We start from the raw sequence: 27,703 nt of genomic DNA, 5'->3' as shown, positions 1-27,703 counted from the left end.
TAGATCTTTAACCTGGAAAAACAGGGAACATTCTGGTAGCCTTAATTGGTAAATACTGACAATAGGACGAATGGGACTTTATCTCTGGTAATCCTGTCCCATATGCAATGCTAACCCTGTGTCAAATAGGCAGGCCATTGCTGTTTAGTCTGCCTTATATTTTGCTGGTAAGAATACATAATATTTAGCTGGTTGCCCTATATCTTATTGCTCAATAATTGCTGCTTGCTCCCCTAGTAATGGTCAGTTATGGCCTCATGTTAAATTTATGGTCAATGGTTCACAAATCGCTGAATACAAAATGTGCTATGCTCATGTGCATTAAAGGGACCATTACCAATGAGCCCCTTTTCATTGTCACAGTCCTTAAGCAGTACAGGGTTTCCCCTGTTTGAGCTAGAAACCCAGCCTCCGCACCCTAAAAGATTGACCTTGCCTTTTGGGCCCACTCTTTCTCTGTGGGCACAGTATACCTCTTCCAGTGTTGGCCTATACAGCATCTTGCTTTTACGAGCAGGGTGCAGAGTGACCCTCTTCCACCCCTTCTTCCCCCTTCCTTGCCACTCCAAATAACAGCAGGATGGGGTCCCTGGGCTTATCTATTCCATCCAGTCCCTTTAACCACCGCAACACTTCCTTCCAGAATGCCTGTATTGATGAGCATCTCCATCACCTGTGACAGTCTGCCTTCGCCCCTCTACAGCGCCAGCAATGTGCAATTACCCCTGGGCATTTTCACTAGTGTTACAGGCTGGTAGTGCCATCTAGGCAGTAGTTGAAGAGCCTGCATTCTGTATTGCAGGGAAAACATGGCTTTTTCACCCCATCTGCACGAGTTGGTCGGTCATTTCGATGTCCAAGTTTTCCTCCCATTTCTCCCGTGTTGGCACTTTGTCTACGAGTCCCCCCCCCCCTTCTGCATTTCCCTGTACAGCCTTGATATCCTTCCCTTGGTATTGGTCTCTTGCAGTACTACTTTTTCAAAGGGAGTCAGGATGTGGGATAGGTGTCCCACCCATCTGGGTTTTGTCACGACACCCTTTAACTGTAGGTACTTGAAGGGTGAGAGTGCCCTCTCATTTCCAACCACTCCTCCAGTCTGCTTAGTGACATAAATTCACTGTCTCCCTAAAGTTGCCCTGCCCTGGAGAGGCTTGCTTCGTACCACTGCTGGAACCGCAGCGGGTCTGGCATATGGTTCCGTATCGGCGGTGCCCAGATGCAGCTAAGGGGGAAGGGCCAGATTGACAGCCAGCCGGTGGCACTTCCCTCGAGCTAGATTGACCAGAACACTTCAAAGATGGGGTGCGTTAGTACCCGTCTGGGGATTTCACTTTGTGAGGCCCACATCCATTCTCCTAACGTTACCGTGCTCAGGACGGCATTGTCCATCTGTACCCACTGCTTCCTTGTGCTGGGGTTCAGGTGGTACACCGGGAAACCTACCCCGCCCTCATCTTTTGCCAACCCCAGTACCTTATATGCCACTCTAGGCTTTGCTCCTGCCCAGAGGAAACACAGGAGGGCTTTCTGGATCGTGGTCAGGAAGTGTGTCGGCACCCTAGTGGGGAGCATTTGGAATAGGAACAACAATTTGGGGAGGACCGTCGTCTTAATGCAGTTTAGCCGTGCCATCCATGACAGGCCTACTGTATCCCACCGCTGCAGGTCTCCCTTTATCTTTTCCCAGGGGGTTGGGGGAGTAGTTCCTCTCGAATAGGCTTGTAGCCTGATATTTCCCCATATTCCCTTAGCCCCTGTAGGAGAGCCGGTACTGACGCCCGTTAGTTAGTGAGGTAGAGCAGTACATCATCGGCAAAGAGACTCGCCTTATATTCTTTCCCACCTATATGGACTCCGGTTATGTTACCTGACAGTCGTAGGCTTATCACCCAGGGCTCCATCACCAGAGCATATAACAATAGGGACAAGGGACACCCCTGTCTTGTTCCCCTACTTAGCCCTATTGCCCTGGATATGTTCCCGTTAACTTATACTTTAACCCGTGGGGTGTGATACAGGGCTTTAATCCAACCCATCCATCGTTCTCCCATTCCACTCTTCTACAACACCCCCTCCATGAATGCCCAGTTTACCCTGTTAAATGCCTTTTCGGCATCAAGCGAGAGAATCAGGGCCCCCTCCCTCTGCGTCTTTGGGTTGTATAGGATTTGCAGGGTCTTTCTCATGTTGTCAGATCCTTGCCTGTTTTGGATCAACCCTGTCTGGTCTGGGTCTATATTGCCTGGGAGGTAGACTTCTAGGCAGGACGCCAAGATCCTCGTGAAGATCTTTGCGTCTACATTGAACAATCAGATGGGTCTATATGAAGCGCAGTCCGTCTTTTCTTTGCCGTTTGGCCATCACCGTTATAAGTGCCTCCCTGAAAGTTAGGGGCACATCCTCTCCCCCCCTAATGGAGTTGAGGACCGTTGCTAGGGGCCCTGCTATGGAGTCCTGGAACTGCGTATAGAAGCCTGCTGTATAGCAGTCCTCTCCCAGAGCTTTTCTCGCTTTCAACTGGCCTATCGCCCTCTTGACCTCCTCCCTTGTTATTTCTGCTTCCAACATGGATTTCCCCTCTATGGAGAGGTTGGGGATTGGGGGCCTGCTCAGGTATTCCTCAACCTCCTTTCCCGGCGGTCCATTCTGTTGGGAGTAAAGTGTTTCATAGAAGTCTGCAAAGCGGTCAGGGATGTGGTCCTCAGTTCTGATTATCGTCCCATTCTCATCTCTTAAACGTTGGACCCTTCTGTCTCCCCTGCTTTCCCTGATTTGGTTTTCTAACAGAATCCCCACCTTATCGCCCCCCTCATAAAACCTTTGTTTGGCATATCTTAGCTTTTTTACCACTTCCCCTATCAGGAGCGAGTACAGCTCTGGTCTTTTGAACCTCAATGTGTCCAGGAGGTCCCCTCTATCTTCTCCCTGTCACATGTGCCTCACCCTCATGTCCCTCAACTGGTCCAGAAGCATCCCCTCTGCCAGTGTCCTTTCCCTCTTTTTTCATGCCCCTTCAGCAATGAGTAGGCCCCTTACCGTTGCCTTGGCCGCCTCCCATGCCGCCTTTGGGCTGATCTCCAGTGTCGTTGGTTACGAAATACTGGTTGATTTCCATCTGGAGGAAGTCTCTAAATACTGGGTCTTTAAGAAGGTCATTGTTACACCTCCATTGCGGGTGTCCCTTCCTCTAACCACCACTCTGTTGTCACCATCTCATGGTCTGACCATATCACGGTTTCCACCCTTGGAGAGGACGCCATGGCTTCCTGTTCTTCTGGGACCAGTAAGATGTTTATCCTGGTGTATGTGTGGTGCGGGGGAGAGAACAATGTGTACTCTCCCGCCTGGGGGAACCTGGACCTCCATACATCTACCCAGAAGTGGTCCTCCAGCATTTGGGCGAATGCTTCATTGTCTTTACCTTTTGTTTTAGTTTTGCTCCCCTTTGCTGACCACTAATCCACTACTGGGTCTGCTATTAGATTGAAGTCCCCTCCCACCATTATAATGCCTTACCGCCACTCCTCCAACACCTGGAATACGTTTTGCAGGTTAGCTAACTGCTGCGTGTTGGGCGCGTACAGGGATGCTAGGGTGATTAGGCATCCCTCCAACCGCCTCTTGATTGCCACCAGTCTGCCGCCGAAACCTCTCTTTAGCTGTACGTCCCTTATGTCATGATCTCTGCTTCCAAAAGGTCAGGGTTTTCCCCACTCCCTTGGAAGCAGATCCATAACCCAGGTTCCGAGTGCCAACCAGTCCCAATTGGGACCTTTTGGACCCAGTCCTGGCGCCAGTGGCACCAGGCTCATAAATATGCCCAGCCCCAGCGCTGGAAGCGCCGGGCTCATAATGCTTGGGTGGACTTACCTGCAGCAGACCATGCTGCTTACTTGCCTGCCAGTTGAGCCTCTGATCCTCTTCTGTTTGGAACTACTTTTCCTGTTGGGTGGGGCAGGAGCCACTCCCTAGATTCAGAACACTGGAACTCTTCTGGAAAGCAGGAACGCTTTTCTTACCTAGGCGTGGCTGTGGAAGGAGACACCTAAGCACTACAGGAGGCTATTTAAACCACACCCGATGTATGAATCTTGCTTTGCGTTATTCTGCATCCTCTGCAGCAGAACGCTCATCGTGTCTTCTGCATCTGATCCTGGGCCTAAGGAAAAAGGCTTACCATCCTGAATCCAGTCTTCAGCAACACCTATAAAGACAAGAAAGAACAGGTTAGCATTACGGTCTTCAGTGACAGCTCTTCACTCACCTGGTCCATCGGCTGTCACCAACGCCTCGCGCTGCATTCCGGCATCTGAAAGACAAAGGCTTACCTACTCTTCGTGCGCTCCGGAGGTCTTCACACTGCATTCCGGCATCTGAAAGACAAAAGCTTACCAACTCTTTGCACGCTCCAGAGGCCTTCGGCGCTGCATCCCGCATCTGAAAGACAAAACAAGGTGCGTTTAAAGACATTGGGGAACTTTAATACTCACGTGCCATTACTCCTTTTCACATCTAACCCAGTGGGTGTTCCGGCACCCTGCAGCCGCTCCGAACTTGTACCTGTAAAATAAAAAGACAGTTAGAGCGCATCGTGAAGCAGGCAACAAGCGCTTACTTACGTGCTTCCAGGCGCTTCTATTCATCACACGGGCTCCATCTTCAACTCACTTCAGCCCGTCATCCGCCATCGCCGGAACCCTGCAAAACAAGAAACATCATTACTAAAGACTTTAAAGACATTAGAATTACTCGAAACTTACCGTTCGTGCAGTAAACGACGGACAGCAGTCCTCTGAAGTCAAGAGGCCTGCTCCCCTTATCCAGTGAAGAAACTGGTTACAGCACCCTGCCCCGAGGCAGATGGAGAGCACGGCGTTCACTTACCTAAGGTGAGAGCGTTAACCTTTGGGGTTCTACAGGAGAAGAGAAAGGGAAGAAGAGAGAGACATTCAATAACCCAGTTCCTTAATCCCATACTTTCTATCTGCAGACATCTTACCCTTCGAGTCAGACATACAGTGCACAGAGGTCCAGCCCAAAGAGCCAGCTGTGTGTTACACATCACCTTTGAAGATACGGTATACGCCCAGTCAAGACCGGCGCCTCTACGGGAATCAGGTGAGCGTTACACCTTAGTTGCATGGATCTAGACAGGACGATCCCCACCCCCTCATTCTTATTTGGCTTGTGCGAGGCCCAGAAGGTCTGTCCCACCACCAGTCCCTTGAGGGGATGCTCCTGTCCCATCTTATAGTGTGTATCCTGTAGGAACAATTCTGCTATGTTAGCTTTACGGAGCATGTTTGATATAAGGGACCTCTTATTCGGCGAGTTTAGACCCCTTATGTTTAGAGTTGCTACTTTTCTATTAACCATCTCCCCTTCTTCATTTTCTCTCTACGCTCTGACCCATGGACAGGTTTCCCCCTGGTGTGCTTGTGTAGTTGTACTGAGATTCGGTTTTGGGGCCCTAGGAATAGAACCTTCCTTGCTAAGCTCTGTTATTTGCTGTAATGTCCTTTTTGTTGGTGCAAGGTCACAGGATGTGTTTTTTTGAGGTGAAGCCCACACCACCTTTGTAGTATGATCAGGGAGTATCCTGGTTACCTCGCTGTTGGTTTATTTTTCACAAATAGATTTTCCACACCGTTAGTTATTGGTGATAAGTGCAAACATAGATTTTATTCATCAGTTTGTTTTAAAGCATGGGCTCATGGGCCCAGTAGTTGTCAGCCGACACGTGTTTCGACTCGAGGGTCTTTATCAAGGTTTTTTACAAAAGATGATTGCCCACTGTGGGGTCCTGAGATGATTGTAGGAGGTTAGTCCTGTCAGTGACAGCTGGGTTCCTCGTTGGGCCCTGTTGCGCGAGTAATGCGGCGTCAATGTGGCAGCGGGTAATCTGTTGGCCCCCAGGACCATTCCCATTATTTCTTGCATTTTTCTTTCAAGTCCGGCCCCTGATTCCCCCTCATTTTCTGCCAGTCCAAAAAAGCGCAGATCGTCCACTTTGAGCTCTACGTCTTGCTCCTTTCTTTCATTGTCACGAAGGCGGACGTCTATTTGAGATTCCAGGACCCCTAAACATGCCTCGTTTGCTTCAACTCCTTCCAAATGTTCTTCCAGGGTAACCACACCTTTGCAGATAGGTCCGCCACCTTCGCCCCAATGTCTGTACGCATACTACGGATTTCTTGCAGAATTATTTGGATGTCGCTCTTTATGGTTCCAATTTACATGGCACATGGGTGGGGTCCCCCTTCCGCCTTCGCTGCAGCCTTTGTCTTCTCGTACAGGTAGTAGGACTTTCAGAGGGCTGCCTTCCAACTCATTCACTCGATGTGGGCCTGAGGTTGCTGGCTTCCCTCCCGGTTGTTCTTCCTTTTACTTTTACTTTTCCTTTCTCTGGGTCTCTTGTCACTTCCTTTTCACCCAGGTTTACAGCGGGGCTTGGCAAGGCCTGCTTCCTACTCACTGAGACCTGCGTCCTCCTCCAGACTTTTATTTGCCAGCTGTTGAACTGTGGGGCCCTCACTGCGTCTCTCACTCTACCAACTTTGTGGTTGACGTTTCCTGTGTCCCTCTGGGAGGGGTTTGTGGGGGGTTTTGGCCTTCCCACTCCCCCTAGTCCTCACTTGTCTCCTGTGGCTGTCACCTGGTGCTCCTGCTACTAGGGTCTTGTGTGTCAAAAGCGACCCTCTTGTCCCCACTGGCCCGCTGCGTGGTGCTGCCTGGCCGTATATCTTGCCATATTGGGGTTCTGGCAGTCCTGTGGTAGTGTCATGATTCCTTCCCCTCATGTCCGCAGCCCTCCAAGAGGTCAGGCTAGAGCCAGGCCACGATCACCTACATGGCCCTCAAGGGCCTCTCCATCCCTCCAAAGACCCACTTGGAGTCAGACTTGGCGCTTGAGGCACCAGACTCACTCACTCCCATTGGATAACATTGGGGATTGGACTTGTAGTGCATTGATGAGGACAAGATGGATGCCCCCACATATTTCGGTTCCCAGAACTGCATGTGCAGTCTAGTCTTTTGGGTGTGGTTCAGCCTAGAGACACCTGGGATACCCAGAGACTATTTAACCCACGCCAAGGCTGAGAAACATGCATTGTGTTTTCTGCACCTGCAGCGTGACACTCACCGTGTTCGGTTCGGTCTCCAGTAGGCCTGCATCTTTCTTCTGCGCTCAGCTCCTGCAAGAACTAGAACACCGTTAGGAACAGCCTTACCTTGCGGCGCATCTGCCCATCATTCATCGCTTCTTCTGTTCTGCGGGCCTCTTCGGCAGAGTCATTCCCATCCCGTCACGCCATTTCCTAAGGAAAAGGGAAAAGAACAGAAAAAGGCATTAGTAAGCATCCAGCAAATCTTCGCTTATTTTTAAAGACTGTACGAGCTTCAAACACTTACCTGAATCCCAGCCGCTCTGGGGGAACTCTGTCTCCGGAACTTCTCATCCATCTGCAAGAGGAAAAAGACACTCCAGGTTAGCGTGGAAACATCTAGAGGCGCCGCATACCACGCTTACTCACCGCATTTCTTCTTCATAACCGGCATCCACACTGAAATCGTCGCAGCACCTAAAAGACACAGAAAAAGAACTCAGGACGGAGAGCACATTTTCCAAGAAAACAAGGCCCAGTCCCCAGTCGAGTAGACTCCAGGGAAGGGTTTGAGGTCGTAAGAGGTCAGAACAAGCTGAGTGACGTCCCTGTGGATACCAGGTGAGCATTACAGGTAGGCTCTAGTGCCCTTCTCACTTCTTCCTCACTTTGCACCTACCCCTCTGAGTGCACCGCCTCACTGGGCGCTCTGGGGCGGACCTCTCCTCTCTCTGATCTTCGTGCATTCCCCCTGTTTCTCCGCTCCTTCCTTGTATAGATCACTTTGCGCCTCTCTGTCCCGTTCTATGGCTGTTCCTCAATGATCGGGGTGGGGGGGCACTGCCTTTGCCTCGACACATTGCTAGGATCCCCTGTGGTCTTCCTGCCTGGTAGAGGGTCAGTGCCTGGTCTCTCCCTCTCCCTCTCCAAATTGGCGTGCTCCCATTACGGGGGTAAATATCTCGGTACCTTCGAGGTTTGCTGATTCCCCTTTTGGTCAGGGCATGCTGCGCCTTATATTTTTACTGGGGACCTCACTGGGGTCAGTCCCAGGGTTGAATGTACGCCGTCATCTCTCAATCATGTGCCCCCCCCCCTGGTGGCCTTAACAAGAAACCATATTCAAGATTATTTCTACAACAGGACATGTTTAAGGAACCCCCTTCCCACTCATTCCCCCTCATAAATGACATCCAATGAATACAGAAAAAGATTAACCCCAAATCCCCTCCCCAACAACCCCCCTTCACCTAACGTGAGAAAGAAAAGTGCAAGATTGTTTCAAGCTGGAACTCAATGAGATAAGGACATAGTGTAGACTAGGTCTGTAAGGGACTGCTTCCTGAGTCTCTATTTCTCCCGGATTGTCAGTCATGAGCCAGTGGATGGTATCACGTCTCCCTCTGATTCAGCCTTACCATATTTTTCTAGGAATGGAAACCATTCCAAATGCAAGTGTTTAGATGAGTCATGCAGTAATGTGGTTAGACTTTCCATATCAAACCTCTGTTTTGCTTTGCCCACACACACATTCTGGGTTGGCAAGTAAGGATGTTTCCAATGAATGGCCGTCCATGCTCTTGAAGCCAAAAGCAAATGTGTCATATAAGATAAAAGCCTTCAACAATCCCACTCTGCAAGTATTCCAAAAATAACCATCAAGGGGCTCAACTCTCTTTGAATTCCCTCCATTTCCCTTATCCAAGCAAGAACTTCTTTATAGAATGTTCGTGAATGATTACAGCACCAGAACATGTGGCAATAAATCCCTACTTTGCCACAGCCTCCCCAACAGTTTAGGCTTGAGGCTGATATCGTGGATAATGTTTGGGAAGGGCATTGCCACCTGAGCAAAGGTGTAAACCATGCATCTTATATTGTGAGGCATTGGAGGACTTCCATTAACTGTGGCAAATATATGACCAAAGCTCCCCCATTATTTCTCTCTCCAAGTCTCTTTCCTAGCAGGACTTCACCTCCTGCATGCAATGGTCGGCCTTCTGAGCAGAACTTTCAATAATTTCAAGATGAAGTCCTTCTGTCTCATAGTTTCCCAAACACAAGAAGATCTCTACTGGGCAGGATCACCCACTCAAGTCCATAATCAGTCCCTTAGACTGAAGATAAAAGACAGATAAGGGCCCAATATTCAACTCTTCCTCCAATCGGTCTTCAGCAACACACTTGCCTTTCCCCCAGAATTGGCCCACCCATACAGGTTTTGCCTCATACCAGCCCAGGAACCTTAATGGTTCTTTGATTAGATCCCTGGACAGCAGGGCCCAGATGCAGTTAAATTGGGACAGCCAAGTAAAAACTCCAATAGTGTTTTGCCTCATCCTCAACAAGTCCCATAATACTGGCAGTACTGGGTGGTTTCACGCCCTTCCAGGGAGGCATTGCACCAAAACCTGCAGCCTTTTTCCCCGCTGACTGAGGGCAAAGAGGCTTTTCAACACCCTTGTACTATGGTCATAAACCGGAGACCAGCAAGCATCACAGATCGGGGGGAGGGGATATCAGAGGAGCGACTTGGTCAGGCTGCCATCTTGCCCCCTAAACCTCTCTGATATACTTGTGCCATCCTGTCTCATTTGAGATGGCTGCCTATGTGATACTCGCCACCTCAGTATGATTTTTAAACTTTGGCTACTTTCATTTCAGAAAAGAAAAAGTTGCAGGGAAGCATACCTGGTTCAACTTCAGACTTAACAGTGGTAGCTGCCAACCATTGGACTGCATGCCATGTTAAGTACTTTAGGGTAGGCAAGTTTGATGCTGTGGGGTGCAAGCAAAGGCCCCAAACTGAAGGTCCCTTTCACATGAAAAACTGGATTTTTAAACACTGACACAAAAACATATTTGCATGTGGATTTGTAGGTGAAAACTGAAGGTCCATGTGAAAAGGCCTACCTGTGATTACCAAAGAAAAAAGCAGCATTTAATCCACAAAGAAAGGAGGAATTCAAAGGTCCCTTTCACGTGAAAAAAGGGATTGGTAAACACCGACACAAAAATGGCCTTGCATGTGTGTTTGTAAGTTAAAGCAGTTTAAATGTGAAAAATGTACCCCTGCTAACATAAAAATGTCACGGAAAAAGTCATGTTGCATGTTGACAAAAAGTGATGTATATTATGTTTCGCATGCAAAATACCAGCAACATTTGAGAAGAAAAGCCCCTTTGTTTCCATGAAAATGTTTCTGTAGGCCAGAGGAAACCCCTTTAGCTGGCTGTGAGACACAAGTCACAAAGAACTCCCCCAATGGAAAGCCTGTTTACATCCTCCCAGCTAGCTTACAACTGCAATAAAATGTGGCCTCTGAAAGGTGTGGAAACCAAGTGTCCTTTAGACTTGCTGTCTCTGCAGAACAATTTCTTTTGGCTGATGCATGACCACAATGTGAGAAGGAGGCATGAAAACAAGGAGTACCATTAAGGGAGGCTGAAACTCCAACTTCAAAGAGCAAACAACCAACCTCAAAGAGACTCATAAAAGCTCTGGTCCAAGGCTGGCCCAGAGAGACAGATGGCTGGATGAAGCAGAGCTCCCATTTGATGAACATACAGATGTACAATTCACTTTAAAGGACTAATATAATGTAGGCCTTTTTCCCAGCAACCATAAGTCAGATTTTCTTTATGTGTCAATTTTTAGGTGATTTCCAGGTGATATTGGAGATATTAAATTCATCCACCTACAACTCAGGGAACTGTAATGGCCATCTAAAATGGGTTTCTGGCTGATCTGAAAATGTAAAAAATGTGGGAGTTGGTGAATGGGTGGAGGTTAAATTAGGCATATGGGGAATAAAGTGCATTTTTCTAACGATTATGCTTTTTTGTGAAAACAGCAGAAAATTGCCTCACGGCCATGCAAAATGGTGCCGACCTGGCTGCCGTCTTATTTAATTCCCCATGATTAGCTGAATCAGAATATATATATATATGATACATTACTCACCGTAATCGTATTTCTGATGCTTGTATCTGCTTAGATTCACATGCTGTGCCTAGGCCGACATCTAGTGGAAGCTGCAGAGTATTACAGTTTGTTTTTCAAAACTCGAAAATGGGCGCTGACACAGGGCGTGCCAGTAATACTATCCCTAGTGTGATATCCACTGTACCCATGATCACTCACGCGTCTAGGACCCTCAGATTTTATTTTTTCTGACATGAAGTAGCATGAGGAGTAGCGTGAGTACAGATAATCAAAGCAGATAGATAGATAAGACTACAAGCATCCAGGCGCCTTCTCTCAGAGGGGAGGAAGGGTGGGTCGCATGTGAATCTAAGCAGATACAAGCATCAGAAATACGAATACGGTGAGTAACGTATCTCTTCTGAGGCTTGTTGAATCTGCTTAGATCACATGCTGTGCATAGATTAGCGAGCAGTGTTAGAAGAAGGAGGTGGGATGTGAGAAGGGCCATGAGCAAATAAATGTCTTAAAACCGCTTGTCCCACTTGAGTATCTGTCTTGGAATGGGTGTCAATGCAGTAGTGCTGAGTAAAAGTGTGAATAGAGCTCCAAGTAGCTGCTTTGCAAATGGTGTCAAGGGGTAGATTTGCAATGAAACCCAGAGTGGCCCCAATGCCTCTAGTAGAGTTGGGCTCTTGGTGTGAAAGGCAGAGTTTTTTCAGAAAGAGAGTAACACAGCTGGATACAGTTAAGAATCCACTTAGAGATGGCACCTTTAGAGACACGATCTCCCTCTCTGCCTGTAGCTACGGAGACAAACAGCTGATCTGTTTTCCTTAGCGGTCTGGTCTTGTTTACATAGTAGAGGACCGCCCTACGCACATCTAGGGTGTGTAGTTTCACCTCAGCCGAGCTTTGTGGGTCTTGGAAGAAAGCCGGAAGCTCGATGGACTGGTTCACTTGGAATTTAGAAATAAACTTAGGTGACAGAGCCTGAATTTCACTGACCCTTCTTATAGATGTTATTGCTACTAAGAAGGCCGTCTTATAAGTCAGGTGTTTGAGACTGCTTTTATGCATGGATTCAAATGGGGGGCCCATGAGTTTAGATAGCACCACGTTAAGGTCCCATCCTGGTGGTGGGTTTGAAATAGGAGGGTGAAGTCTCTTTACTCCTCCATGAAAGCTTTAACCACTGGTATCTTCCACCATGACACCTTGTTATGGGATGTGGTGTATGCTGACAGCATTTGCACGTGTACCTTCAGTGAATTAAATATCAGTCCTGCATCCAGCAGGTGGAGCATGTATGTGACAATTGTGGACGGAGTGCAATCACCTGGGTTGACTTGCTTATTCTGGTACCAGATAACAAATCGTTTCCATTTGTCAAAGTAGCAGTGCCTCGTGTTTGGCTTCCTAGATTCCTTTAGGATGTCCATACACCTCTGAGATAATCTGAGATGTCCGAACTCTATGACCTCAGGAGACATGCTGCTAGGTTCATTGAGTTGGGTTGACGATGCACTGTTTGACCTTGGTGCTGGGACAGTAGGTTGTACCAGCCCGGGAATTTGATGGGTTCGCACACCGCTAGTCTGCGTAGGTGTGGAAACCATGGTTGTCTCGCCCACATGGGAGCAACTAGGACGAGCGTCATTGACTCTCTGTTCATCTTGTTGACCACCTTCCTGATGAGAGGTCTTGGTGGAAAAGCATACGCAAACATCCCTGACCAGTTCATCCACAGGGCGTTCCCCTGGGAGTCTGGCTGGGGGAACCTGGATGCAAATCCTGGGCACTGTCTGTTTTTGCTTGTGGCAAATAGGTCTATAGTGGGGAAACCCCACTGAGAGAAGATATCTTCTACGATTTCTCTATGTACACACCATTCGTGTTCCTCTCGGAGGGGATCTCTGCTCAAATCATCCGCCAGAGAATTGAGATCCCCTGGAACATGTTGAGATGACAGGAAGATCTTCCGTCTGAGTGCCCATATCCAGATTTTCTGGGCAAGTTTGGACAGATTTGGCGAACGAGTCCCTCCCTGCTTGTTTATGTAAAACATGGCTGTAGTGCTATCCGTCCGGATCTGCACTGACAGATTCAGCAGGTAGGGCTCGAACGCTTGAAGCGCTCTGAATACTGCCAGAAGCTCCAGCAGGTTGACCAGAGACCCTGAGCTGTGTGGTGGAGGAGGTGAGCTCCCCAACCTGTCAGGCATGCATCGGTTGCGACTACCGCCTGTATCTTGTCCACCAGTGAAGGCTTTGTACCAATGTTGGCGAAACGACCGCTAGATTGTCGCACTGACCACTTGCCTGAGACCACTGTTTTGCCAACCATTCCTGCATGGGACGCATGCGCAGGTGCGCGTGGGGGACCAGGTAAATACATGACGCCATCATGCCTAGCAAACGCATTGCTTTACGTACCGTTATCTGGCGACCGGCCTGATATTGCGGAATTTGCAGCAGTATATTCCGAATTCTTTCCTCAGATGGAAGGTCAACTGCTCTTGCGTGTCTAGGATAGCTCCTAGGAACTGTTTGGAGGTGCTTGGCACCAGACTTGACTACTTCTCGTTTATTGAGAAGCCTAATTTGAAGAGGAGGTCGATCGTCCTTTGAATGTTTGTTCTGCAAATTACTGGGGTCTCCCGCGTGATGAGCCAGTCGTCCAGGTAAGGGTACACCGGGATTGCCTCCCTGCGTAGGTGTGCTGCCGCCACCACCAGTACCTTGGTGAATACCCTTGGAGCCGAGGCTATCCCGAAGGGCAGTACCTTGAACTGGTAGTGCCGACTGTCCACCTTGAAGCGCAAGTACTTTCTGTGCGCTGTGGGAACATGGAAATATGAAAATAGGCATCTTTCATGTCCAATGTTGCCATGTAATCCCCCTTTTTTAGGAGGGGGATTACCTCCTGGAGAGTAGTCATGCAAAATTGTTGGGGCTTGACATACTTGTTTGCAGGCCGAAAATCCAATACTGGGCGCATTGTCAAATCTTTTTTTGGCACAAGGAAGTAAGTTGAATAAATACCCTTGTTTACCTTGTGTCCCGGGACGAGTTCTATAGCGTCCTTTGCTAGAAGATTGACAATCTCCTCGAGGAGGATCTTTTGGTGGTCCAAAGAATGTATTCTTTGTCGTGGAGGGTGGTTTTGGGGACGCTCTAACAGTTCTATGCAGTATCCTGCGGACACTGTGGACAGCACCCATCTGTCTGAAGTGATCCCTTCTCAAGCTTGGGTGAAGTTGGAAATGCATCCCCCTACTGGGGATGTGTGAGAAGGGACCCTGAACGGAACGTCACTGTTTTAGTGGAGGCGTGCCGCCACCTCTACTGGGGCTGCCTCTACCCTTACCACGCCCTCTCTTATTACCCCTGCCATAACCCTGGTAGACTGCTGGCTGTTGTTGTTCCATTGTGTACCCTGCCCCTGGGAATAGTTAGACCCTCTCTGGGAATTTTGTCCGCGTGGGCGACGAAAATTGCCATTCCCCCTCTCTGGTTAGGGGGTTTATTGGTTAGTTGGCCTAGGGATTTGAGTGTCTCATACTCGTCCTTGGCATTTTTCAGCGCGTCCTCGACCGCCTTTCCAAACAATAGATCCGGCTCCAACGGTTTGTCTATCAATGAAGCCTGGGTTTCGGCTTTGAACCCAGACTGTCGCAACCAAGCATGCCTTTTGATAACAGTACCTTCTGCTATCAATCTGCCGGCGTTATCTGCGGCATCAAAGGTTGCTTTTAATATGCAACCGGACACGGCTCTTCCTTCTGCCGAAACTCGTGTCAATTGGCTCTTTAAGGGTTCTGGGCCGGAATCTATGAGTGCCGCGACTTCTTCCCACTGGTGGCAGTTGTAACTCGCCAGCAGGGTGGTGGAGTTGGCAATCCTTGCCTGGTAGGCGGAAGTGGAGGCTACTTTCTTGCCCAAGCCATAAATCTTCTTGCTCTCCTTGTGTTACACTCACCTGGCTCCCACGGGGCGTCGATCTGAACTGGACAGCTGCGGTCTCCACCAATGTGGCGAGTAGTGCCGAGATGACGGACTGGACTGGCCCACCTAGCTTCGTTTGCTTGGCCCGTAGGAATATTCTTCTGCAAATGGAGAAAGGGAATTAACCACCCGTGGAGTTGAGCGTAACCCCCCAACCCCGCTGTTCTCCCCACTGATCACCTTTGATGTCCCCTCTTATAGTCTCACCTGATGGTTTGGAAAGATGAGCTCTCCATCCTGCATTGAGCGCAGGGGCGCGTAGATAACCAGTTGCCTTCACTGGTTCGAAGGAATTGGTGAGTTCCAGAACATGAGATTTCCGGCAAGACGCCGTAAGTAGGTAGTTCGTAAGAGTTCCAATGTCTGGCTTTCACTCTTGTCCGATTCCTTGCAGGTTGCAGCTTGACCCTAGCGAAGAATTCCTCGTGGCAACCGGTAATATTCAGGTAAGGATTTGTATTATCCAACACAGTTCGATAAAATAATGTCAGTATGTAACCTGTTGCTTTCTTCCTTATTCAGGCGCTGAGAGAAAGTATGAAGTCTCAGGGAATTATGCCTCCGGCGGTAAAATTAGGTAAGTCTATTGTGGCGAGGAGGTTTTCCCTTGTTTGTCCCTTTATTTCACCTTGCTGTCCTTTTGTTCCCCTTAGGGGCCGGGCTACGGCGAGGATGCGGTGGAGGCTGCGTCGACCCGTGAAGAGGAATAGTACCCCCGGTGGTAAAATCAGGTAAGTCTATGGGGGGTAACTAATATTGCCTCTGTTTATTCCCTTGGCTCACCTTGCTGTTCTTGTGTTCCCCTTAGGGGCCAGAGTGCGGCGGGAACATGCAGAAGGATGTGGTGGATAATGAAGATGTTGCGAAGGCTGGTGAGTTCAGCGCGGCGCTGCAGCTGGCGAGGCGACGCGCATAAAATAACTTCTTTCTTCCAGCTCGAAGGCGCGGTGGATCGGGAAGTCAGGTAAGGATCAAAGGTATTGGTCTTGTGCTAACCTTTTCTCCTTCTTTCTCCCTTTTTCTAGGAGCTCCAGACTCGAGGCGGGCGTGGCAGAAGACTGGATGCTAACTGCAGGCACGGTGAGCGTTACGCTGCTGGATGCAGAATAACGCGAAGCGTGTGCTGCTCTTCGGCCGTGGTTTAAATAGCCTGCAAAGTAGTCCCAGGTAAGTATTCCTCCCTGACCCCACCCGAGTAGAAAATAGTCCCACGGTAAAGTAGTCCCTTTCAAGCCTCTTTTGGCTTGGAGTTCTTGCAGCATGGTCTGCATCAGGTAAGTTTGCAGCACGGTCTGCATCTGGTAAGTTTTAACCTATGAGCCTGGCTCGTATCGCACCAGGACTGACTCTCCATATGAGCCTAGCACCATAGACGCCAGGACTGCACCCAAATGGCCCCTAGCAGGGGTTGTTGGGCCTGCTTGGAATAACTTGATGCCTGCTTCTGGGGCTGCTGGACTTGATCTGGATCCCCGGGGGTAGGCATCATGACACCGTGTCGGGAGGAGCTTCCGACGATGACAAGGGTGTTCCTGCCCTCTTACGGGTGTTAGTAACTACCAGGGAGTCCGGTTTCAGATGCCCTCTTATGTACAGTGGGTCTGTTTGGGTTGCCCTGAAAAGCTTCTCAACTCTGGGGTTTACTGCCCTAGTGAGACAGGGATTAACAAGGGAAGGGTCTATCCTCCTTTGTATAGACTTAAGGATAGGGATGGCCTGGTCAACATGTCTCCTTTCTCCCACTAACTCCTTGGCAAAATCCCTCTCTTCCTGAGCACCCTGGGTGTCAATGTGGAAGTGTTCAGCCGCTCTGGACAGCACTTCATTCAAAAGAGGCTGGTTATCGACAGGGGATTCGGTAACCGGGGGTTCTTTATCTACCGCGGAATCTAGCCTGCAGGTTTCTGGGTTGTCCTCTTCCTCCTCTTGGTCCTCGTCATGCCCAGAGTAGCCTGTCCCAGTTTGTTCTTCCAACATGCCCAAATCTGGATCCTCATAAAGGGATGGATCTCCCCGATATTGAGAATAGGGCTGTATACTGAAGGGGTCTGAAGTAGGAGCTTCAACCCGGGACCTCTTACTTGGGGGTATAGGATCCTAAGAGCCTGAGGGAGTTAACCCATCGGGGGTAAGAGCGAGAAAGTGTTCAGGGTTTTTGGCGTAGAAATCTGCCAATGATGACATCCTTGACATGACTCTGTCTATGTCATCAGTAGACCACTCTCTTGAACTGGGAATGATTCTTTCTTTAAGGTCTTTCCCTGTCTTATCTAGACTAGACCTACTGGTTTGAACAGGGGTCTTTGGGATAACAGAAGACCGAGACTTGTCCATCTGTTTAAGTGGGGTAGAAAGTTTTTGAGGTGTGGAAGTAGGCTGAGACTGCTTCCTCTGTTGTTTTTCACCCTCCCCATGTGTGGAATAGTGTTTACCCTGTTTTTTCGACCCTCCGGAGTCTTTCCACGCCTGGTGCCGAGGTTCGGGGGTAGTGTCCCTATCTCTGTATAGTGGAGGGTGGGACTCGGGAGAAGCCGTTGCGCGGCCTGTTGACGCGCCTCCTGGAGTGCGGACTGGGGATAGAGGTCGGTTTCGTCTTCTGACGATCGAACCTCCGTTACCTTGGGGAGCGAGACACTTCTGGCAACAGTGGATGGTTGTCTGGAGTCATGCGGCGATCTAGATCGAGAACGCCCAGAGGACACCGAATCGGACCGTTCTGTATGTGCCTCTTTCCGAGTACTGAGCGTCCGTGTCGAGTCTCGGTTGGACTTCGTGTGTTTTGTGGAAGTGCTGTGGGTAGCGCTTGTGTCGCCGGGGGTCTTCCCCATAGCCGCCCTGCCGGACGACCTTCCGAGGTCGGGGACTTGCGCTTGGCTGTCAATTGGCGCCACGTTGCCCTCGCCGTCCGAAAGCACGGCGTCGCTGCCATCGCTGAAGGCGCCCTACGCTGCCATGGCCTCTTTACTCCTGGCGTGGTGGGCCCAACGCTTGATCGAACGGTCCTTGAGTGTTTTCGGTTTGAACCTACTACACACTCTGCAGTTAGCCTTGGGGTGGTCCCTCGGTAAGCAGAGATTGCACGTGGCTTGCCCGTCAACCCAAGGGTACTTGCGGTTGCACTAGGGGCAAAATTGGAAAGGGGTACCCTCCATACGCACCTTGTGGCAGCGGGCTAATAAGTGTAGGAATATATAAGAATGTACCTACATACCAAAAGAGTGTAGAGTATGTCCACCCCCCACTCTCCCTACTTGCAGGGCCCAGGCCAGAGGCCTTCCGAGGCCCAAATCCGTTGTGCAGCTCTCGACAGTCGATTCTTTCTCCGTGCGGGCGTCGAGTGTGGATGTTCGGTGACTCGACGTTGGGTGGAGAAATGGGGAAATATAACAATATTCTAGCAAAAGTATGGCTAAGGCCAGGGAACTCTGTGGAATGTTTCCGACCAGTATGGCGGAAAAAAACAATCTGAGGGTCCTAGACGCGTGAGGGATCATGGGTACAGTGGACGTCACACTAGGGATAGTATTACTGGCACGCCCTGTGTCGACGTCCATTTTCGAGTTTCGAAAAACAAACTGTAATACTCCATAGCTTCCACTAGATGTCGGCCTATGCACAGCATGTGATCTAAGCAGATTCAACAAGCCTCAGAAATATATATATATATATATATATATATATATATATATATAAAATGGTAGTTGCAAGTAAAATTATCAAAGATTTTCCACGTAACTAGATGTTTGCCAAAATATGACATGAGAACAAATGGCAATTACAAATGAGAATTGCCATACGCCATATGTCTGCTCCAGACTCCTAAGCCAATCTGTACAGATGTGCTGGGGCGGGAGTAGAGAGAAGGGTATCGGTCCAATCCTATTTGCAAGAACTCTTGCAGGGTACTCCCCCAAGAATGTAAACTTGATGGTGTCATTGCTGCTATATAAGGGGGAATGCACTATGAGGAAGGGACAGAGCTGCTGAAATTTACCATTGGGGTGAGCTGCTGACACCTACCATCTGACAGCTGCAAGGAAACGCCAGAGGAGATTACTGAGAGTGCATCTGGTTGGAGCTGTCTCCTAATTTTTCTGTCAGATTTCCCCAACCCAGACCAAAGTAGGAGGGGCCTAAAAACAAACTGCTAAATCATTTTGGAAGCAAAATTGTGGGTGAAATAATAATTGTCATGTGCATTGGGCCAAGTATGTTAAACTGTACCGCTAGCTGATGAAGCGTGCAGGAAAATCGAATTTGCACACCACTACCTCTATAAATTGTGTTCACTGACCAGCGCCAAATATTTCTTAAATTTAAATTGAGATCAAGTATTGTGAGTTGTGATCTTTTCAACTCACTTGTGTGATTAATTTATGTTGAGAGAAGTTTATTGTGTTGTGCCACGGATAAAGTGGTGTTTGACATTTCAGTGCAAGTTTCGTAACATCGAATTCAAAAAAATGGCCTGGTTCTTGGCTTAGTGTGGCACAGGGGGGCGGGGGGGCTTGGTGATATTATATTTGGTTCAGAGAAGGCTAATCAAACTCAATATTACAGAAGTAACAGTATTTGGTATTTGGTGTGGCGCTTTAACTGGGGGCTGAGGCGTAAGGTCTTTCTTGTGTTAATAGTGGTCCTCAATAGATATCATTACAATGCCCCATTTAGAGCACAGCAGGAGGATACCCCCTAGCCCCCCAAGTTACTCCTCTCAGCACAGATATACTAGACTCACTTTCATAACAGATCATGTCAATTTAGCTGCAAGGAGGTAAGTCACAAGTTAGCCACAAGAGAACTAGTCTGCATTTGTTACAATCTCCAAATGTCCCTGATGCAGAGTGAAACCGTGCACATGCATGACATGAGGTTGGGTCTGTCAGCTGCAATGGATTAGGTTACACTGGTCAGGAGAACTACCGTCATACCCTGTGGGGGTCAGCTTGCTCCAGCACAGGCTCCACAGTGGAGAAAATCGTGACACTATACAGCAGTCTGGGAATTTAGTTTGCAGGTGCAAGTGTCCCGGCTGCTCCCCTATCAGGCCTCCTCAATCTTTTGTTCACATCTCTTTCTTTCTAATAATGCACCCTGTAATGGGTAGCGTTTTAATTTGTGGCTGCAGCTGACATGGTAAAGAATATTTCCTCTCAAAAGTCTCCGTTCTCGGTAAGTGTTATAGCTGATTGTTTAATGTGCAGATGTATACATTATATATAACAAGATGCAGAACTTTGTCAAACTGTCACTAAAAGCAGACGATTGATCACAAAGGCTATTCTGGGGTAACAAGTCTTGAACCTAGTCAGGCCTATATGATAGTTTAAGGATATATATGTTTTCCAATATCAGGTATTAAATAATTAAAAATTCCTGGATTTTAGGTCCATAAAATAGAAAAAAAAGTATGCTTTAAAAAACAATTGTGTTTGTATACGTGCTTGCATGAATGTGTGTATGTGTGTCAGGTGCAAAGGTACTGTTAGCTTCATGAAAGGGAAGCAGAACGAGCATATCTTCTTGGAACAGCCTCGTTTTTTCTTTGGGCAATAACAGCATGCAAAAGAGTTTTACGTAGCAATGCTATCATGTATTGTTGAGACCTGCATACACCAACACCACAGGCTACCTCATCTGCCTTCACGCATCACACACCCTGCCCCCTTGCTTGCAATGCCATGTACATCGAGGCCAATATTTTTGGCATAGTGGCACTCTCCGGGGGCGCTGTATAACAGCACTTTACCTTAGAGTTGAATGGGGGATTCCTCAACTGTGCCCTCCCCGTCACCGTTTACTCATGTACCACTGCTTTAGTCCACGGCCTATCTTCCCCGTTTGCTTTTGGGGTTGGACTCGAGTTTGACAAAACATTAGCTCAGCGGGGTACACGTAATATAATATTGCCGTGCAGTACTGCGCTTACCTTGCCCTGTGCTCAAGCACACAGTTTGGCTGGGGAACTATGTATTTGTGATTTCTCATATCTATCACAGCTCTACTGTTGAAAGAAAACATCCTTAGTTTGGCAGGAAATAATACTTTTACGAAATCCAGGCTTACATTTGGTGAACTTGTTTTCTCAAAAACCGGAACAAACCAAGAGGAATAAGGCGCACAATGGCAAATAGATAGTTAACCAATATTTTAGAACAAATATATTTATTTAGCGCGATATTTGGAACGGACATTTTGCATGCGATATTTTGAAAGACCGCCTTAGAATCACATCTCACGTGGGGTCCACTGCCCTTTCAGAGAAGCAGGGTCGCAATCACCTGTAAGCATCTTGTTGTTCGCTTATCCCAGAGCCGCACCACTCCATAGTAGGAGGACCCGCTCGCCATCATTTGGTTTCCATCGCTCTGTAAACAGTATAGGGCGCTGTCGTGAGGCTCCTCCCACTCCATGACACATTTCCTGTGGGAACAAAGTAAAGGGTTTTTTCTCTAATCCTTAGTTGCACTTCAAACACATTGCTAGTTCAACCAGTGAACCCCACAAAGCCAGACCAGATTAAAATGACAGGACAGAGTTCAACAGGAAACATGTGCGAATACATACCTTGAAGAGAAAAGACTTTTTTTAATCAAACAAGCATTCCCTTTAAAAACAGAGATCCCTTATTCACAATGCTATTTGCAAGCCTTTCTCTTTCTGGCTGAAACGCTAAATGCAGGAGAACCCGAGACGCTGGCGGTCTTTCCTCCAGTGATCTCAGGTAACCCAAGCTGCCTTCAAAGGTCACAGCCATTTACTTTCGGCAACTTATTTCCTTCCGTTGATGCCTCCCATACTCGCCTCTCCACGGCTCGCAACAGTTCTGCAGCTTTATGTTGGGATTAATCGAGTTTCAAATGATCTGATGTGTGCCTCTGCTAATTAGACCCAATGAAATACATAATGGACTTCAGTTGCTAAAAAGAAAACTTAAATAGCTTCCTGTACAGAAGATAATTAAAGAGTATGACCAGAATGATCAGTGCATGTAACAATAGCGCTGTCAATTATAGCCCGACTGATAATTAAGCTGTACAAGTAAATAATGAATACAAGGAAATTGAAAACAGTAAAAATGACTAAATCAATAACTAAATTATTTTCTTTTCTAAAAAAAAATAGGTAATTCTGTCCTACAAACTATGAGGGTGGGTACACATTCTATAGCTTGAAGCACCTTTCATACCCACCTGTACCCACTGAAGAGGATTTTTTTTACGCCTACTGTACATTTTCCTTTCTTCATTTTGAGTTAAAGTCAACATTGCACAATTTACTTCTGTACTTCTAAAGGGGAAAATAACCCTGCACTGTAACGGCGGTGGTATTTTTTGCTCGTCAAAGTATCTGAAAGGCACGACACTGTGGCAATATAAACTTCCTTATACAAGCCACTCCAAAGTGCCACGAAACGTGGCTCTTGGCATTATAGAAAAAGACAACAACTACAACGAAATCGAGGCGCACCCAGAAGTGTCTGCTACTGTGATACCTTACGGGCAATAAACAAACATCACATGTATATGCAAGGTGCGCATTTCCTGAGTACTAGTGACATTCATATTCCTATCAGACAGGCCACTTTCCGTGCACTTGTCCCCGCTCACACATTCTAAAAAAAAGTTGTGTCCAAAATGCTTCCCACATTCAAGTCCAAGCAAGGGGGCTGCTAACACTTGTGTGCATGTTCAAGTCCTAAAAATGAAAGTGGGGGGACTCATCAACAAACGCAATGGGATGTGAGGTCGCCAGACATTAGCATATGAAGGTGAAATATGCCCATTGCATTAAATTGGCTTTGCATAACCACCCAAATTGCACAGGATGAATGGCATTTGCCTTTCATAAAATCAACACACACACAAAACCAAGAGGATATTTTCTTCTAATAGTGTTTTTGAAAACGTTAGAAGGTGTGCATGTTTCAAACTCCAAGAACCAATACAAATGTTTTCCTTGGAACTTGCAGTACAGATATGGGACATATCAAATGTAGTTGTTTGTTATTTTTCATCAGTTTATATAGTGCAGTGGTGAAGTTGCCGAACTGCAAACCTGACTGCGGTTCCAAGGTCGGCTTTAATTCACACATTTAAAGAGGACTTTCAATGTTTCTCATTCAAGGGGGGGGGGGGGGGGCGAGTCCACCCTCTGAAAAAAGTGGGTGGACTCCGTCCACCTGCGTGTACCCTCGACTTGAGCCCTGTAATGGTTCAGGCAACCTGGAAACAATGGAGGCAGTCTAGTCTTTAAAGAGCCTTCATGAACCTCATTCAAAAATCTGTACATCTGCAGCACGATTTGTGAACGCAATGCACCAAGTCTTATTTTGTGCAACACTTGGGTGCTACCAGTTCAGAAGACTAATTATACCGAGACCCGGTTCTGCTTGGCAGCCTATGGGCCTCACAGACTTTCAGTAGGTTCCCATTGCTGGCCAATGACTTCATTAAAGGACAAATGTAATTGTAAAAATAAGTTGTACTGTATAAAACTGTAAATGATGAAGGGACACGAGCCAGTGTGAATTCCCCTTGCTTAATCTAAAATACTAATAGAATTTACCACGTGCAAGAAAATGGTTGTAACCCATTTAATATGTTTTCAGATACTAAGTCCACATGTTACACTTAGGAGAACAGGGTGCCTCAGAGACCGCTATCCCTCCCATCATTGCTATCACTTTCTATTGAATCAGTTAGGATACCCCTTGTTCTTGCCTGGTTAGCACTGAACAGAATGGGATTTGTGGCACTCATTCCTACCTCTGTGGAAACTAAACTTTATGCTGTGATCCCAATTTTCTTTCCGTCAGGGTTTGTTGACAACAGGGACTCTACCAAAAACAAGTGAAAAAAATCCCTTGCATGAAGCTGCCAGATTACAATGTACTTCATTCTTTTTCTCTGCCACTTTCAATCACTTTTAAAAAGAAATCTATGTTGTTTTTTGGTCGTAGAATGGTATCCCCACATATGTGCACAAAAAAAGAAGGCACGCAAGCCTGGCCAGGGATAATCGATCTATGGGCAACAGAGGAATGTTTTTATCCAAAGGATTTCAAAAGTAAGGCATGCTGGAAACTCAATAAGATGCTTTGAAGTGTGTTGACAAGACAAGCCAGTTTGCCAATCCAAATGGATTCACAACATATTACATTGGACACAAGAACAAATGTGTCAAACAATGCTTGCCAAATCGAACCACTTAAGGCATTTATATCCAGTCATTAGCGTAATGACGGCAGCTGGTGTGCAAGAGCAAAGGGCACAAGAAGACATTGTTCGCAGGCAGCTATTTGCCCAGAGTTAGGAGACAGGCATGTTCAACGGACATGGGCGGTAATGGACTGACATTTCATACCCCACATTACAGGTGTAAAATAATACTAAGAGTGACTGGGGGAATCCTGGTCATGTCACTGAGAAAACTATTCTGGGGGCACTGCTTACAGCTATGCCAAGAGTATATTCCAAACCTCCTTCCCATAATGCATTGCTGCCAACACTGGCGCTAAAGACTCAATGGGCCTCATGAAACATCCATGGCCCATAGGTGTGATAGTGGAGGCTTAGGGTCCATGTTACCTGATTGACCTGTTTACTTGTAACTGGAGGGACGGCCCTAAAGACGGACAGGAACTAGTGGGCTGGAAGATCAAGGTATGTGTACATTGGGTGTTCCTGTCCTCTCTGATTCCATACTGCAATTACTTTTGAGCAGTTTGTGATTTACACCTTCCAAAGGAACCCATGCATTAGTGATAAATCCTAATCATGAGGTGAAGAAACAACCATTAACTATGACTGGTTTTATAGTAGCCTCTTTATTATTTTGGTGGCTAATCTTTAAAAGTTTTTTTCTTAAAAAAGAAAGGATCAAATGTTCAGATAACAGGTCAACAGCTGTGTGTATATGTGCAAAGAAAAGGATGAACAATGCAGAAAGAGTGCAATTCTTCTCAGGTCTGTACAAACAATATGCAATGATTCTTTGTAATTGTTATAATTGAACTAGAGGTGTACACAATATTACTTCATAGAGGTTACATTCTCATAGTTACAATGCTGTGTAGTATTGTATTCAGTTCCTATTTTTTCTTTTCAATACATTCAAACAGACCGGTAAGCACAAAGTCCTTTTACAATGCAAGGGAGGGGCACCTGAAAAACTGTTTCGAAAATCCAAGTTAACAAAATGCAAACATAAGCAATGCAGTTCATCTAATAAAAATGAGTAAATAATCATCATCAAAATACATTGTTTATTTTGGAATAAAATCCATCAAATAGACATATACAAATACACATTTCATATTGTTACCACATATGTAAACAGAACAGACATCCAAATATCAACATTTATAAGACAGATGTCACCCTTACATGTAAGGTCTGCGTTATGTCGATTAGCCAGCAATGACGTGGCAGTTCCCATTTTATGGGTAGTTGTGCCCTCAGAATCATCTAATTAATTATTATTTCCATAAACAAATCGTATCATGGAACACATTTTGTTAAAAGATTGTGTCTACAAAATGCATGCGTTACTCATATGATCCCTTCTTATCTTAAGTCCATGTCTGAGATACAACAGAAAGGCCCGGGTGGCACACAGCGAATTGGCTGAAAGAAGGTAACATAATGCAGGGCGACACTGGAGAAAAATCAAATGGTCCTAAGACCAGTAACATTGTTTGCTTTCTGATTTGTATTTATGCCAGACAAAACATAACACAATGTAAAAATGTAGCAGATCTTCAGTTGCTTCGTTGTATATAATGTGCAGGTAGCATCATTGGATTGCCCTTGCTATTTTGCAGTGATGTGATAGCTTTTAATGACAGGCAGTTAAAACAGGCTTTTGTGATTAGGCATCTCTTATACGTATTACGGTAAAATATTCCTGTAAAGTGTCTACCATGCTAATTATTGCATGTGTCCGATTAAAAAACATTTCTGCACAGACTTATCCATCATACAGGGCGAAGACAAAAGTGCCTGTGCATTCATTTGAGCTAGGCTTTTTCTTAAGTAGTTCAGCCAATTAATTTTAGAATCACTGTCTCTAATTAGTAGTTCTTTTATATGCATGAAATAGGCCTTGGGGTTCGACTAAAGGCATAGCTGCCAGTGCAACACTGGTTCTGTGCACGATTCATCCTCCAAGAGTACTTCACCTAATTCGATGTGCACCGCATAATTTGGAGCAGATCTCGGGAGACACAAAGTCCTTTTCTATCAATTGTAGTTTAGAGATATTGGAAAAGCCCCATAGCGATGCACCATATTTGGTGGCTGCCTTTGTTTATCTGTCATAGACCCAAGGAATAATACTAAAGGGTTGCCCTTTACACATACACCTAAAGCGTGTTACTCCCCCATCATGTGCTTCATTCTAATGTCCTGTTTCCTGATTTGTGCATCTCCTGTTAAGTCTGGGGAGAAGAGAATTCATAGCTAATTGAACTCAAAAATCCTTCAAATCGCAGATCCATTACTTGACTTTTTAGGCAGATTTCTTGCTTTTTTACCTATATTGCAGGCCATAACGGCTGGTTTTGTCGTTTTGACCATCAAATCCAATTTGTTCATAAAATGCGTTTATACATCGATGAACTTTTGGAGAGTTTTTGGTGCACGTGCTATGAGCACCGTGCCTGCTTATGCCAGAATAGGCAGAGCTCCAGTCCCAAGCCTAAAATAGTCTGCGTTCGTCTTCTTGAAGGCATCGTAGAGTGTAAACGGTAAGGTGACAGACACAGCCCTGGCGCACTCCCAAATTAATGGGAAAGTACCACGTTCAGTGTCCTTGATCACCACTTCAGAAGCATGCTTGGTTATTTTGGTGAATGGCCATTATCACATTTATAAGGACAGTGGGGCAATCAAGAGACCTGAGCACATGCCGAAATATGTCCCTGTTTACTTTAGCAAAAGCCATGCCCAAGTCCCTAGATGCAAGATAAGGGAATAGTTTCTTACCTGTAACTCCATTTCTCCAGAATTGGTATCTTTCATGGATTCACATGCTTAGAATAGTCCCCGTCTGATGACGGGGAATATTCTAAGCATGTGAATCCATGAAAGATCCAATGCTGGAGAAATTGGCTCTTTTTTATGGAATGTGCAGCTAACAAATAAGGGCAGCGCTTAGTCACCCCTTCCTAGACCCAGCCGTAACCCAAATTGTATATCTGTCAAGCCTGGGCCTGTATGTTGCTGGGCTCGCCCTTTTCCCTTTTATAAACATTTGGAAAATAACTGCTAATTTCCATGATGTAGGGATGTTTCCTGTCTTAAGTATTGCATGAAGATGGTGGTGAGCAAGGGTGCCCAGACCTGAGATCTTGCAATACATCATCAGAGATTGCATCATAGCTTGGTGAACAGTTATACGCCCGATTGAGGATTGCGGTTATCACTTCCAGCGAAAATATTTTTGCTTTTAAATCAAATTTTTATTGTCATTTTTTAACACATCAAATCACCATTAATCCGTTACACTTTCAATAAGAAAACATTTGGTTCATCTCAGTGTTCAAGGTGTCCTCTCCCCCCATGCATAGACCATAACCAAAATAAAAAAATAAAACGGACACAGCCTCGTTCACAGATGCATCCGCCTTGCACCTCCGTTAACCCCCATTGGTTTCCTAAC

The 27,703-nt window shown here is 46.7% G+C and overlaps 1 protein-coding gene across 1 annotated transcript in view; it reads right to left on the bottom strand.

Annotated features, from left to right (window-relative positions):
- Positions 1 to 27,703, bottom strand: part of FBXW4 (F-box and WD repeat domain containing 4) — a 2,081,992-nt gene that overhangs the window by 66,174 nt on the left and 1,988,115 nt on the right. The window contains exon 8 of the mRNA XM_069611631.1: positions 21,322 to 21,463. Coding sequence (XP_069467732.1) covers positions 21,322 to 21,463 — 142 coding nt within the window. The remainder of the gene's footprint in view (positions 1 to 21,321; positions 21,464 to 27,703) is intronic.

This window comes from Ambystoma mexicanum, chromosome 8 (genome assembly GCF_040938575.1).
Source record: "Ambystoma mexicanum isolate Mex_15411 chromosome 8, UKY_AmexF1_1, whole genome shotgun sequence".
NCBI lineage: Eukaryota > Metazoa > Chordata > Amphibia > Caudata > Ambystomatidae > Ambystoma > Ambystoma mexicanum.
This window is presented reverse-complemented; position numbering and strand designations above follow the sequence as displayed.